Here is a 13,886-nt window from a genome sequence, read left to right on the forward strand (position 1 = left end):
ATAGTCCTGTTAATGTTACTATAAGTCTGATCCTTGTCACAAACATTTCAGTGCCCAGTTCCCTATAGTGTAGCTATGCAAATAACAAATAAATACCTTTTGACTCTTGAACAGAAAACAACAACAACAACAGCCAATTCTGTGAATCATTTAAAGAAAGTGATTGCACAATTCTTTTCTACAGCCATTTTTTTCTTCTTTCTTTCACAACAAAGAATGAGCATTGGAATAATTAATATATATTTTTTTTTTCCACTGATCTATTTAAACAAGGGAAATGTCTGTAAAAAAATCATGCTGGGGCCTCACTTATAATACTTTAAATTTACATAAGATTTAATGATTAAAGTATGCGTAAGTATATTTTTTCCACTGATCTATTTAAACAAGGGAAATGTCTGTAAAAAAAATCATGCTGGGGCCTCACTTATAATACTTTAAATTTACATAAGATTTAATGATTAAAGTATGCGTAAGTTAGTTAGAAATCTTCTCTTTGTTGTTGAATCTCACACAGAGTCAGTGAGGACTCATAAACCCTGAATCCGGCATAGAGGGGTTCAGTGAATGTGGTATTGAATGTGTGTAAGTGTGTGAGTGTGTGTGTGTCAGAGACACTGTAGAAGGACAGAGAGCCGGCCGACACGTCCAGATACACTCCTACTCTATTAGACAGTGGCGAAGGGGCAGATAAGTCAGTTCGTTTATTATTGTGCCAGACAGTGAATCTGTTATCAGAGAAGTCCAGACTCCAGGATTTGTCATTGTATCCAAACCTACAGTCACTCCCTCCCTTCCTTCCGATTTCTTTATATGCCACTGCTGCCTGACCCCAGCCGCTCCATTCAACCTCCCAGTAAGAGCGTCCAGTCAGACTCTCTCCACACAAAACCCGCTCACCACCAACAAATCTCTCTGGATGATCAGGATACGGCTGCGGCTCTTTCACATATGTTGCCCTCCTGTTCTCATCAGTCAGAATGATGTAATTGTTTGCTGTGTTTGGATCCAGTGTGAGATCACAGGCATCTGAACACAAGATGACAGATGAGAAATGTGTCAAAATAGTTTGCAACACTTTTACATATGTACAAGAGACAGAGAAAGAAACAAGACCTACATTTTCTCAGTCTTGGAGTGATTCTAAAAGGGCCCCCATGGTCCAGACTAAAGAGAGAAAATGTTTGATTGTGAATGTAGATGTTTGATTATTTAGAAAGTAGACAAGTAATACTAAGAATATGAGTAACAATCACTGATCTATGCTAACAACTCAAAACCCATCTAAAGTTTATTATACATCAGTGCTAATATTAACGGTCTATGTCCACATCTTTTCTACCTACAATAAGACATATTTAAAGTTGTGTAAAAGCTGGATTATATAATATATACACAGTAAATTCCTGAGTGTTAAATTAATACTGCTTGGAGCATATATGGTCCCACTCTAAAAGAGTGTTAAAGTTAATGAGATAATTATACAACAACAGACACAGATAGATCAACAGACAGATCATCTACAGACACATAACTACAGCCTTTCTCTGTCACCATGCAGCCACACAACCTACACTGTAAAAAATGATACACTATATTTACTCAATAACATTTTTATTAAAATTGTAAAACAGATTACAAACAATATTATTAATTAAATTCAACACATAAGAATTAATTAGAATTAATCAAATGAGACGCTTACAAATTAACCATTCAAAATGAGTAAAATAGCACAAAAAATTAAGTAAAATGTAAACAAAAATATTCATTGGACAAAAAAAACACTATGCTAATGAATAGTATATGTTTGCGAGGTCAGTAGTTGGCGATCAAGAAACACCCCACAAAAGCATAATATGCATGCACATGACATAAACTTATAAATAGCACAAAAAATTAAGTAAAATGTAAACAAAAATATTCATTGGACAAAAAAAACAAAAAAACACTATGCTAATGAATAGTATATGTTTGCGAGGTCAGTAGTTGGCGATCAAGAAACACCCCACAAAAGCATAATATGCATGCACATGACATAAACTTTTTCACAAATTCACATTTTTGTTGTTTACATGGAGATGATACAGGCATTGTGTTCAAAAGCTTGTGTTTTCAGGCCCCCAAAACAGAGTTATTGAAGACACCTGATCAAGGCTCTTGACCCTTGACTTTTCAAAATTAGATATTATTTGGCTACTGTAATTGAGTTATAACAAGACAAGCCAAGATAAAAGATGGTTGTGTGGTGTTTGTTATGTTTTGACCACCATCATTTGACCTGAATCTCTGAGTTGGGTGTATCTTATCGGTTATAGTCTTTCTGTGATTTTACAGTATAAGGTCTGGAATTTTCAGCATGAATATATTATGAGCTGAATTGTCTTAGTAATTTATTTTATTCTTACTAATTTCTTTTATGTTTTGCTGATTTTATGTGACTTTTTAGTAGCTTGTTTTGTGATGTTCAGAGTTGATCTGTTTATCTTAATATGCTGTTTGTCACTGTTGTTGAGATTCATACGCTGGTTATTGATGTCAGTGTGTGCCTAAAATAACGTTTTTTTCCCCCCTACATTTTTGATCAGAACAATTTTTAAGAAAACCTTTGGGTCATATTGGAAATTCTAGGTCTTATATTGTAACAGGCATTGTGTTCAAAAGCTTGTGTTTTCAGGCCCCCAAAACAGAGTTATTGAAGACACCTGATCAAGGCTCTTGACCCTTGACTTTTCAAAATTAGATATTATTTGGCTACTGTAATTGAGTTATAACAAGACAAGCCAAGATAAAAGATGGTTGTGTGGTGTTTGTTATGTTTTGACCACCATCATTTGACCTGAATCTCTGAGTTGGGTGTATCTTATCGGTTATAGTCTTTCTGTGATTTTACAGTATAAGGTCTGGAATTTTCAGCATGAATATATTATGAGCTGAATTGTCTTAGTAATTTATTTTATTCTTACTAATTTCTTTTATGTTTTGCTGATTTTATGTGACTTTTTAGTAGCTTGTTTTGTGATGTTCAGAGTTGATCTGTTTATCTTAATATGCTGTTTGTCACTGTTGTTGAGATTCATACGCTGGTTATTGATGTCAGTGTGTGCCTAAAATAACGTTTTTTTCCCCCCTACATTTTTGATCAGAACAATTTTTAAGAAAACCTTTGGGTCATATTGGAAATTCTAGGTCTTATATTGTAGAATCACAGGGAAGTTGTAGTCAAAGTAAATTGAACTAAGAGATTAGGCTTTAATGAGTTCAGGTCAAATGATAATTATGCAAAAACATTACCAACACCACCCAATCACCTTTTCTCTTGTCTTGTCTAGCTGTTATATAATTTACATCAGCCAAACAATATCTAATCTTAAAAAGTCAAGGGTTACCATCCTAATGGTAACCTAAAATTGTTATATTCTCCTTCAGTGATTCTGTTTGTTAACATCAGGTGTCTTCAATAACTCTAATTAAAAAAAATAGGTTACCATTACTGTGGTCAGTGTTTGCTTTAGTTGGGCTCTTGACCCTTGACTTGTTAACATTAGATGTATTTTGGTTGGTGTAACTGAGTTTAGGGGGCTGGAAAACACAAGTTTTTGAACATGATATCTGTATCATCCCTGTATAAACAACAAAAACGTGAATTTGTAAAAAAGTTGCGATCATGTGCATGCTTATTATGTTATTGCGTAGTGTTTCTTGATTGCCAACTACTGGTCTGGCATGCATAACATAGTATTCATTAGCATATGTTTTTTTTTTTTGTCCAATGAAGCCAATACTTTTTGTTTCAATTTTAGTTATTTTTTGTGCTATTTTACTCATTTTGAATGGTTAACTTGAAATCATCTCATTTGATTAATTGTAATTAATTATTATGTGTTGAATTTAATAATATTGTTTCTAATCTCTTGATACACTTTTATTGAGTAAATATAATGTATCTTTTTTTACAGTGTACAGATATAGACATTAAATCAGAGATTGGGATCTTATGTTACAATATAACTTTTAATGCTTCATTAGCAAAAACTGATACCACACAGCATGCATACCAGGGGCAATTCTAGGAATATCCAAACCACACATGCACACATCTGTCCCCTACACAAACACACAAACACACACACACACACACACACACGTTATTGTGTTGATACGTTGGACTAGGTCTCTCTGACTTCAGAGGATTTTCTGGTTCACAGGAATTAACATAAATTGAATTTTCCATTAAAGGACAATGTTTGCACACCTAACCAGGTGTATTTTTGATTTATAAGGGCATTTTTCTTAACCTCACTAAATGAAAATTCTTAAATTTCGTGAGTGAGTGAGTGAGTGATGTGACGGCCAAGTATGGTGTCCCATACTCTGCATTTGTGCTCTGCATTTCACCCATCCAAGTGCACACACACAGCAGTGAGTAGTGAACACACACACCATGGACACACACCCGGAGCAGTGGGCAGCCATTTGCTGAGCAATTAGGGGTTCAATGCCTTGCTCGGGGATGTTGGAGAGGGTGTAGGAGAGCGCTGTTCATTCACTCCCCCCATCTACAACTCCTGCCGGTACTGAGATTTGAACCCATTACTTTCATGTCCAACTCTCTTACCATTAGGCCCCAGCTGCCCCAATAGAATAAATTAAATAATCAAGACAACACTATAGGGAAGTTACCAATCAAATTAAATCTGTATAAACCATATCCATTTTTGCACTGCAGAGATGGTAATGAAGCTGTATCTGGATTGTTATTATTTACTTGATTTATTTAATGCAGCCAAGAAGTTACATAAATATATTTACACTATAATTACAATTTATTTCAAAAGATTCATGCTTTAAAAATTACATTTTAAATGCTGAAATATTTTGTAAATTAAATTATAGTAAAAGTGTGGAATTAAACTGCCAGCAGGTGGCACAAAATTTTAAACATTGAATAATTCATTCAACCAATTTGTTTAAATGGTCGATTCATTCAGGAAAAAAGCAACTGTCAGGCTGCATTCGAAATCACATACTTCCCTCGCACAGACCTTGTGAGCAAGAAAGTAACAGATCAGCCCAAAAGGACTTGAGAGCCTGGTGCTGAATCCATGTCCACACTATAATACCTTATGAATATTAGGACTGTGCGATTTGGGGAAAGTATCTAATTGCGGTTTTTTTTTTTTGACAGATACTGTATTGCGATTGCAATGTGATTTGCGATTTTAATTTGGCAAAGTCAAGCTTCAGCTCAATATTGTCAATAGTGTGCAGCCCAGTATGGGTATCATTACCCTGTGGAAAAAACAAAACAAAAAACAATAGAGTTTAGGGCATTATTTCAATTTGAATGACTGTTGTTCTATTGGTTCCCATATGCCAGATTACATCCCACCAATATAATCCATCAAATACCAGTAGACACCATTATAATATACATTAATACCAATACAATTCCCATTATATCCCTTAAATCCATTAACATTTCTTTTGTATTTTTATTTTTTTTTTCAGCAGGGAAGATTATAATGGTATTACTGCTCTTACAGAATTTACTTAATTACTGAATTTCACAGGAAAGATTTGTTTATTTTGTGTAAATAAAGAACTGTATTACTTTAGTCAATTATTAAAGTATTACATATGTTACATAGGCTGATTTATTCATTTTTTTAGTATTTGGGATTTTAAGAACAAGTGGAAAATGTGCTGAATGTTTCATTTCATCCAAGTGAAATTAGCAAAGCAGTTAGATTGAATTTACATTTGTTTTAAACGCGGAGCCAGGCGCGAGTTAACACAGGTTGCACACGTGCGTCAAGCTTCGTCCATATTGCCAGATGCGCTCGTGGAGACTTGCGGTGTGGAGCCGGGCACGAGTAGGCTATAAATGAGCATTACGAAACAGGCTGCGTGTGTGCGGCAAGTGTAAATGGCTCGTCCGTGAGACACGGGATATACGTGCCACGCGGGGCAGAGAGGAGCTAGTATGGGAAGCATTCAGAGATACAGGCTGTGTGTGCGGTCTTCTGAATTGGGAATAGCGAACATGCATTATAAACTTATTTCATACTAGAATCTGTTGGGGAGATAAAATGTGTAAGATAATGTTCATGTACTATTAAAACATCTAAGAATGTATATTTTATTATCCAGTACTGAAAGCAGAACTGATAAGGGGAGCTCTTGTTATGTGTTGACACAGCTCTTGCAAATTACCTTTTTGGTTCGGTGTCTGTCATTTCGAAGCCGAATCTCATATTGCATAAGTTTTTCTTTAGTATTTATTTGCCTAACTATCGATCTGACCTGGTAGACGCCATAATCCCCCCCTCTCTCTCTCTCTCTCTCTATCTCTCTCTCTCTCACTCACTCACTTTCTGATTGATTTTTGTGGGGTTTTTTGTTTGTTTTTTATGGTGGGCATTTACATAGTTGGCTAGAGCAGTGCTGACTGGGGAGAACGAAGGTGCACTCACTCAATTGGTTAGTAAGGCTGCCACTCAAGGTGGGCAGCCATGCATTTGCTCTGCAACAGAGTTATATCGCGTCCAAATCGGAGGCTTTGCGATTAGCAAATAGCAACGTCTCAAATCGCGATTACTATTCAATTTTGATTAATCGCTCTCAGCCCTAATGGATTTGTACGGAGAGGACCAGCCTACCACAGTACAAACATCTTGCAAAGACAGAGCCTTGGATAGCACCTTTGAGGAAATCACATGATGGGCATGAGGGTTCTGATACCTTGAGGCAACGCAATACTGCAAAAGATATTGCATTAGTAACCGAATGCAATAATTTCTGCTTGTTGGCAGCAGAACATCAGTTGCACCCACCAAAGCAGATGAAGATTTTATCAGATTTAAACTACTGGCCTGAATAGTGAGCAGAAATCCTAAGGGCCCTGACTGGATAATCTCTTTCTCTGGCAAGTCAGACAGAAGAAAGCCTGAAGAATGACAAGGCAAAGAAGACACCTTAGTGCAGGATGCAGCCACTGAAAGGGCCTACATGTTTCCTACTCTCTTGAGCAATGCAATCACCAATAACAGAGCTACCTTGAGAGTTAGAAACTTCTCAAGGACTCAACAGGAGCATCCAATAAGCTGTCCAAGACTATGGCAAGGTCCTAGGTAGTAGAGCCCTGCATTTCAGCCCAAGCCAGAAAGGGCCAAACTTATTTACGCCCCTAGGGTTGGGCTTCGGGCCAATTTTCACAACATAACACAGACACTGGCCAGTTTTGTCAGGGCTTCTACTTATTTTTATATTTGAGTAATTACCATGAATGTGTTGAGAGGAAAATAGTAAGGAGATATTTTAATTATTAAGTTAATAATGCCGCATAAACAGTTATTATGTTCCTAACAGCTCATATTTATCTAGGTTAAATGTTTGAACTAACATTGTGATATGCTTGAAGTGCTGAATGATTTATAGATTTTATTTTAGGCAATTTGTGTTGATTTGAGAAGGACAAATTGATGAAACTTGATCAACTCTCTGTCTGCCACTGGCTGCTTGGTCGTCACTTTAAGAAACAAAAACTTGAATTTAAGAAACAAAAATGCTCCAAAGTTAATAAAGAAATTAAATGGAATATAACCACTTTGCCACTAAAAACAAAACTGAACTATTTTAATGGCTGCAACAGCATACTGTGTAATGGGGAAGAGAGAGAGAGAGAGAGAAAAAAAAGACACGGGCTCCAGTTGGATTTGGGCCAAGAATTCTGGTAAGCTGTTGGACAAGGGCCGGGCTAGGGCCTGAGCGTCCCGGGCCAGGGCTGGGCTAGGCCCTAGATTTGAGGCCTGTGTAGGACTCTAATAGGAAGGAACTTGCAGTCTGCAAATAGGTCTCAGTCATCTGGCACCACACAAGAAACAGGATACTACAGGATACCATGACCACGTCTGCCCCATGGCATCCATCCCTAATAGAGCTGGAGATGTGAGGGAAAACCAGAGGAGACAGTGGGTCAACCTGGCTGAGGCGAAAAAGTCTATTTAGGTTCGGCCGTACCTCTGCCAAATTAACTTATGCTGCCCACAGCAGCAAGAATTGACTCCACTCATGCTAGAGACACATTGTGGTCAAATCCCATAACACCAGTGGTAGTCTGACTTGGAGAAAACACACTTTTTTCTGGTTCAAACTCAGACGCAAGCTCCTTAAGTAAACGAGAACGACATTTTGATGTTGAGCAGATCTAGAATTGGATGCAACCCCTCATCCCTCTTGGGGACCAGAAAATAATGGCTGTGAAGGCGGAAGGGAAAGGGAAACATATTCTATGGCCCCTAGCTTCAGCGTTAACAATGGAATCTGCTCTAGCTTCACTGTGGTGGAGAGCACACCCCTGAAACGAGGATAATGAGTATGGAACTGATTGTATCACCATTAGTGTCCCACTTCGCATTCTGCTGTCCCCCTCCAGTGTTAAGCTGGATGTGCTAGTGCTAAAAAGGGTATTAGCATGAATCCCTAAAAGGTCCATGAGAGGACGAGGAATGGCACGCCTGGCAGAGATTGCAAATAATAATAATAATAATAATAAGCATTTTCTCGCCTGATGCTCATTTTTCTCCTCTGGCATAAGTCTGGAGATAGAGTACATTTAATTGTGTCAACATGTTTTTACACACCTCAGTATCTCCAGCTGACAATTTTGACTCTTCAGTCCATCAGAGAGCAGCTTCACTCCTGAATCCTGCAGGTCATTGTTGCTAAAATCCAGCTCTCTCAGGACAGAGTTTGAGGATTGAAGAGCTGATGACACAATTTCACAATCCAGAGCAGTGAGATTACAGCCAGCAAAACTATGGAAAAAAATACAAGGAAAGAGGATGTTACTAATTTTTTATGAGTGTATCAGCCAAGGACAAGTGAAGCATACAAATGCCATGTGATTTTTAGATATTGTAAATCTTTTAAAATATTTTATCACTAATTTAACACTCACTGGGCTTTTGTGCAGTTCATCACAGCTATTTTTAGTCTTCTTCTACCCTCATCTGATGTGTTGTATTTCTTGAGGTCCAGCTCATCCAGCGGCTCCTCTGACATCTGAAGCATGTAGGCGATTGTTGAGCAGTGAGCGGCAGAGAGTTTCTTCTCTGAGTGTTTGTCTGATTTCACAAACTCCTGAATCTCTCTGGACAGAGTCTGATCTTTCACTTCCAGCAGACAGAGGAACAGATTGATGGATCTTTCAGTGGAGAGTCCATGTCCATCTTTGATCTTCTCAGTAATGTATTGTGTGGTTCTCCTGATGCTCTCTGAGCTGTTCTCTGTGTGTGTCAATAGATCCTGTAAGAGTCTCTGATTGGACTCCAGTGAGACGCCCAGCAGGAACCGCAAGAGATGATCCAGGTGTCCAGTTTCACTCTCAAGGGCTTTATCCACTGCACCTTTAAGCAAATTTTGTACTGAAACAAAATTTTTTAGTCCCTCCATAGTTGTTCTTACATAAAAATCAAACACATGAAAAGCTGCGAGAAACTCCTGAATGCTCAGATGAATGAAGCTGTAGACTTTCCTCTGATGAAACACCCATTCCTCCTTAAAAATTTCTGTGCAAATCCCAGAATATACTGAGGCGTCAGTGACGTCTATGCCGCTCTCATTCAGGTCCTCCTCATAGAACATCACATTGCCCTTCATCAGCTGTTTGAAAGCCACTTCAGCAAGTTTCACAATCACTTCTCTGTTGGACTGCAGGTGTTTCTCTTGATCTCTCTCTTCATACTTCTGGTTCCTCATGTTGATCTGAATCAGCAGGAAGTGGATGTACATTTCAGTCAGCGTTTGAGGGATTTCCGCACTCAGATCTTTTTCCAGGAGCTTCTGAAGCACAGTGGATGAGATCCAGCAGAAGACAGGGATGTGGCACATGATGTGGAGGCTTCTTGCTCTTCTGATGTGTGAGATGATTCTGCTGGCTTGATGCTGGTCACTGATTCTCTTCCTGAAATATTCCTCCTTCTGAGGCTCAGTGAATCCATCAATTTCTGTCAGACGGTTGATGTATTTGGAGGGGATCTGATTGGCTGCTGCTGGTCTGGAGGTGATCCAGATGAGAGCAGAGGGAAGCAGCTCTCCTTTCATGAGGTTTGACATCAACACAGCCACTGATGAAGTCTCAGTCACATCACAAACTTTCTGAGCGTCTGAAAACATCAGTGTGATTCTGCTTTCATCCAGACCATCAAAGATGAACACAACTTTACACTCCTCATAAATCTGTAAGTCCAGATCTTGAAGTTCAGGATGAAAGTCCAGCAGAAGTCTGTGAAGACTGTACTGATGATCTCGGATCAAGTTCAGCTCTCGAAATGGAAGCACAAACATGAAATCTACATCCTGATTGGCTTTTCCCTCGGCCCAGTCCAGAATGAACTTCTGCACAGAGACGGTTTTTCCGATTCCAGCGATGCCTTTAGTAAGAACAGTCTTGATCTGGTCTTTCTCCTCACATCCTGGTTCAGGTGAGGATTTAAAGATGTTATTGCAGTAGATTGCAGTGTCTTGTGAGTGTTTTGTTCTGCCTGTTTTCTCCATCTGTAAAACCTCATGTTCTTCATTCACTCCTTCACTCTCTCCCTCTATGATGTACAGCTGTGTGTAGATCCTGTTCAGGAGGGTTTCATTCTCTTGGCATTTGATTCCCTCAAATAATCTCTCATACTTGTTCTTCATGCTGTTTTTGTGCTTGTCTTTGCCTCTCTGAAGGTGATCATTCACTGGTTGGCCCATGACGGCTACTTGTGTGTCATCTACCCTGAGTTCAGAGGGCACTGGTGCATCGCTGAAGTCAGTGGGTTGAGACATAGATCTGTTACTCTTCACAGACACAGAACAGGTTTCTGAAGACTCTGATCCCTGTCTTCTGCTAATGCTGCCAAAAACAAACAAAACAACATCGTATCCATACATGTTGCATAGCTTAAATGAACTTCAGATTTACATTGATTCATTTACAAATAAGAAATACCAAAACATTTTTCCTGTGACAAGAGAAGTGCTGTAGACATCTGAAGATTGTTCAGATGTGTACATAATAGATATTAATGTAATAAATATTATACAGATTGCAGAGAAAAAGTACAGATACTTATTTTCTCATTTGTACTACTACTAATATTTGATTAGAGAGAGACAGAGCTTCTTTAAGCCTCTGGGGTCTGAGGGGCTTTTGAGGACCTGGATAAGTTTTGACATGTTTGCACTTTGACATTTGTGCTTTTTTTCAGTATCTTAAAAACATGTAAATGGCCAAAGTCTGATTACACTGTATTCAGCACAAACTGAGTTACAATAATATGTAAGCAACATTAATGTACATGTTTGTGTTTTCGAGAAAACAACGTTTATGTGTGGTTAGTGAAAAAATAAAAATAATGAAGTCACTGAAATGAGGCCATAGAATACATGCAGTAAATTTTTTTCACAAGACTTAAGAACTGGATGTGGTAGACTAGATTTTTTGCTATAAAATCATGTGAAAATCATCCTGCTCACTCGTTCACAAAAAAAAAATATATATATATATTGATTGAACTTCTGAAGAGACGGCAGAAAGTTCACCCTGTTTGTTTTCTTTATTTTACAAAAGCACATTGTTTTGTTATTATGAGGCTATACAAATAAAGGTAGACCCTTTTAGATTCAAATGATGTATTGCTCTTATCTGTACGATAAAAAATGAGTCATTTGCGTTCTTTTTGGCGATATTAGGAAAATAACACAAAACATGTCGGCACGTTTGCCGACCCTAGAGACAGGATTCAGTCAAGTGTTCACAGAAAATTCTTTAGACTTTACTTGAAATAGGACTTCACTTCAGGTAAAAACTCTGCCAAATGTTAAAATGGCTAGTGTCTTACCTGGGGTCAGAGGTCAATGTTCCATCACTGAATTTAGGAGGATCATTCTTCATGGATGCATTACTCTTTGTAGACATACAGCTTGATCCAGGAGACGGAGAACCCATTTTAGAGGCAGTGCCCTCATCTTCTCTCACATTATGGAGACTCATTTTAAAGTCACTGTCTTCACAGTCTTAAAAAGAATGTTGAGAGGTTAATTTTGGACCTTTTATTGGGAATCAGAGCTTAAAAGTTTTTGTAATACTGTGAAGTTGCTTTAATCCATAGTATTTTTTTTTAAACTGAAGTACAGCCACATTAAATTCTTAATGTAAATGACATACCAATCTAATTACCTTCTTCATAATTTGATAAATTAATACTAGTTCTGTCATGACAACTCTGGGAGGGATTGGCATGGCACATGACAATGTTAATGTATTTGGTCTAGACGGAATAGATCTGCTACGCTGCTGCTGCTGCTGCGGCAGAGCAAATGAATTAGACCTATCGGACTGTGCCATCTAGAGTTTCAGGCCAGAACTCTGTATTTCATTCTAGCATAAACAAATATGGTTGTTTAAAAGATGTATTAACTTTCCATTCATGCTGAAATGATTATTTGTGGATCAGAGTTCCTTGTGCCTGCCTCCTTGTGCTTTGGTCATCATAAAATAATTGCTTCTACTGAAATGAAAGAGACTGTGCCTTTAAAGTATAATTTCTGCAAGACAGACAGTCACATGCCAAAGGCACATCATCTGAAGAGAGGAACTGACACTCAGTCACACCAAAATGCCAAAACCACATCATCTGCAAAGAGGAATTGTTACTCAATAACAGCAAAACACTTATACATAATGATGGGTGATGAGGATATCAGACAGGATTGTTAAGATACTTCACAGGAACTTCTTTTGTGTTTGTTTTTATTTATTTTTAATAATTAATTTGTATAATATAAACTTGCTGTCAGTATTTTATGTAATACCCTGACTAGAGGGCATATACATATATATATATATATATATATACTGTATATATATATATATGTGTGTGTGTGTGTGTATGAATATATTTATAACAATATTTATATTATTGCACAGTTCAGTTATTAGTTCATTTCAAACATTGTGAGTTGTTGATTAAAGTATAGATTTTTGAAGTTGTTGATTTTTTTTATACACAGCACATTCATATACTAGTTTTTTAATGTTTATTCAGAGTTTATGTCTGATACAGCAGTGTTAGGAACTGTAAGTCTGGACACAGTTTGGCAAAGTAATATGTTTAGTAATTTACAATAGTTTTTAGTACTAGTAGTTTAACACTAATTTAGTAATTTGGATGGAGTAGACGCAGAGTATTCAGCACTGCTTTTGTACCGAGTCAAATTGATCACATTTGTATTATAGTTAAAACCAATCAATTATACACAAAAATAAATTATATATTTTCAGTGTATAGTCTTTTTATAGTCTTTCAATATTATATATCAATTATATATATTCAGTAAATGGCAAAAATAATTTACTTAAGCAATTTAGTTGTCAATGTTTCTGTTATTTTGGTCAGATCTGATGACCTAAGATTATAAGCAATTATACTGACATATAAGAAGTTAACCAAAAATTGCAAAAAATATAATCATCCGGGTTTGAAATTGCTTGTAAGGAAGAAAAATAAAACAAAAGCTTATTTTCGCAGCATGTTTATATTAAGAATAAGTTCTGAACTTACCACAGAATATGCAGCCGTTTAAATGTTCAGTGTTAACAGTTTTATGCCTTGGAATAGTTTCCTTCATTCTCTTTTACTTTCAGTTCCAGGCATTTGAAAAAAAAAAAAAAGTTATACTCTAGTGGCATAGAGCAGCATTACATTATCAGAGCGGTTTTGCTTTAAAGGGGTCATATGATGCGATTTCAATTTTTCCTTTCTCTTTGGAGTGTTACAAGCTCTTGGTGCATAAAGAAGATCTGTAAAGTTGCAAAGACTAAAGTCTCAAATCCAAAGAGA

At 37.2% G+C, this 13,886-nt stretch overlaps 1 protein-coding gene across 1 annotated transcript; it reads right to left on the bottom strand.

Annotated features, from left to right (window-relative positions):
* Window positions 1-417: 417 nt before the first annotated feature.
* On the bottom strand, window positions 418-12,060 carry LOC107725412 (protein NLRC3-like). The gene is made up of 5 exons (XM_016534658.1): window positions 11,886-12,060; window positions 8,963-10,897; window positions 8,646-8,819; window positions 1,121-1,206; window positions 418-1,029 (listed from the first exon to the last, which is right to left on the bottom strand). The coding sequence occupies exons 1-5, from the start codon at window positions 12,035-12,037 to the stop codon at window positions 482-484; spliced, it is 2,895 nt and encodes a 964-aa protein (XP_016390144.1). The 5' UTR covers window positions 12,038-12,060; the 3' UTR covers window positions 418-481.
* Between the last annotated feature and the right edge of the window lie 1,826 nt (window positions 12,061-13,886).

The sequence above is a fragment of the Sinocyclocheilus rhinocerous genome, unplaced genomic scaffold, assembly GCF_001515625.1.
Source record: "Sinocyclocheilus rhinocerous isolate Xijiao unplaced genomic scaffold, SAMN03320098_v1.1 scaffold11881, whole genome shotgun sequence".
Classification (NCBI taxonomy): Eukaryota; Metazoa; Chordata; class Actinopteri; order Cypriniformes; family Cyprinidae; genus Sinocyclocheilus; species Sinocyclocheilus rhinocerous.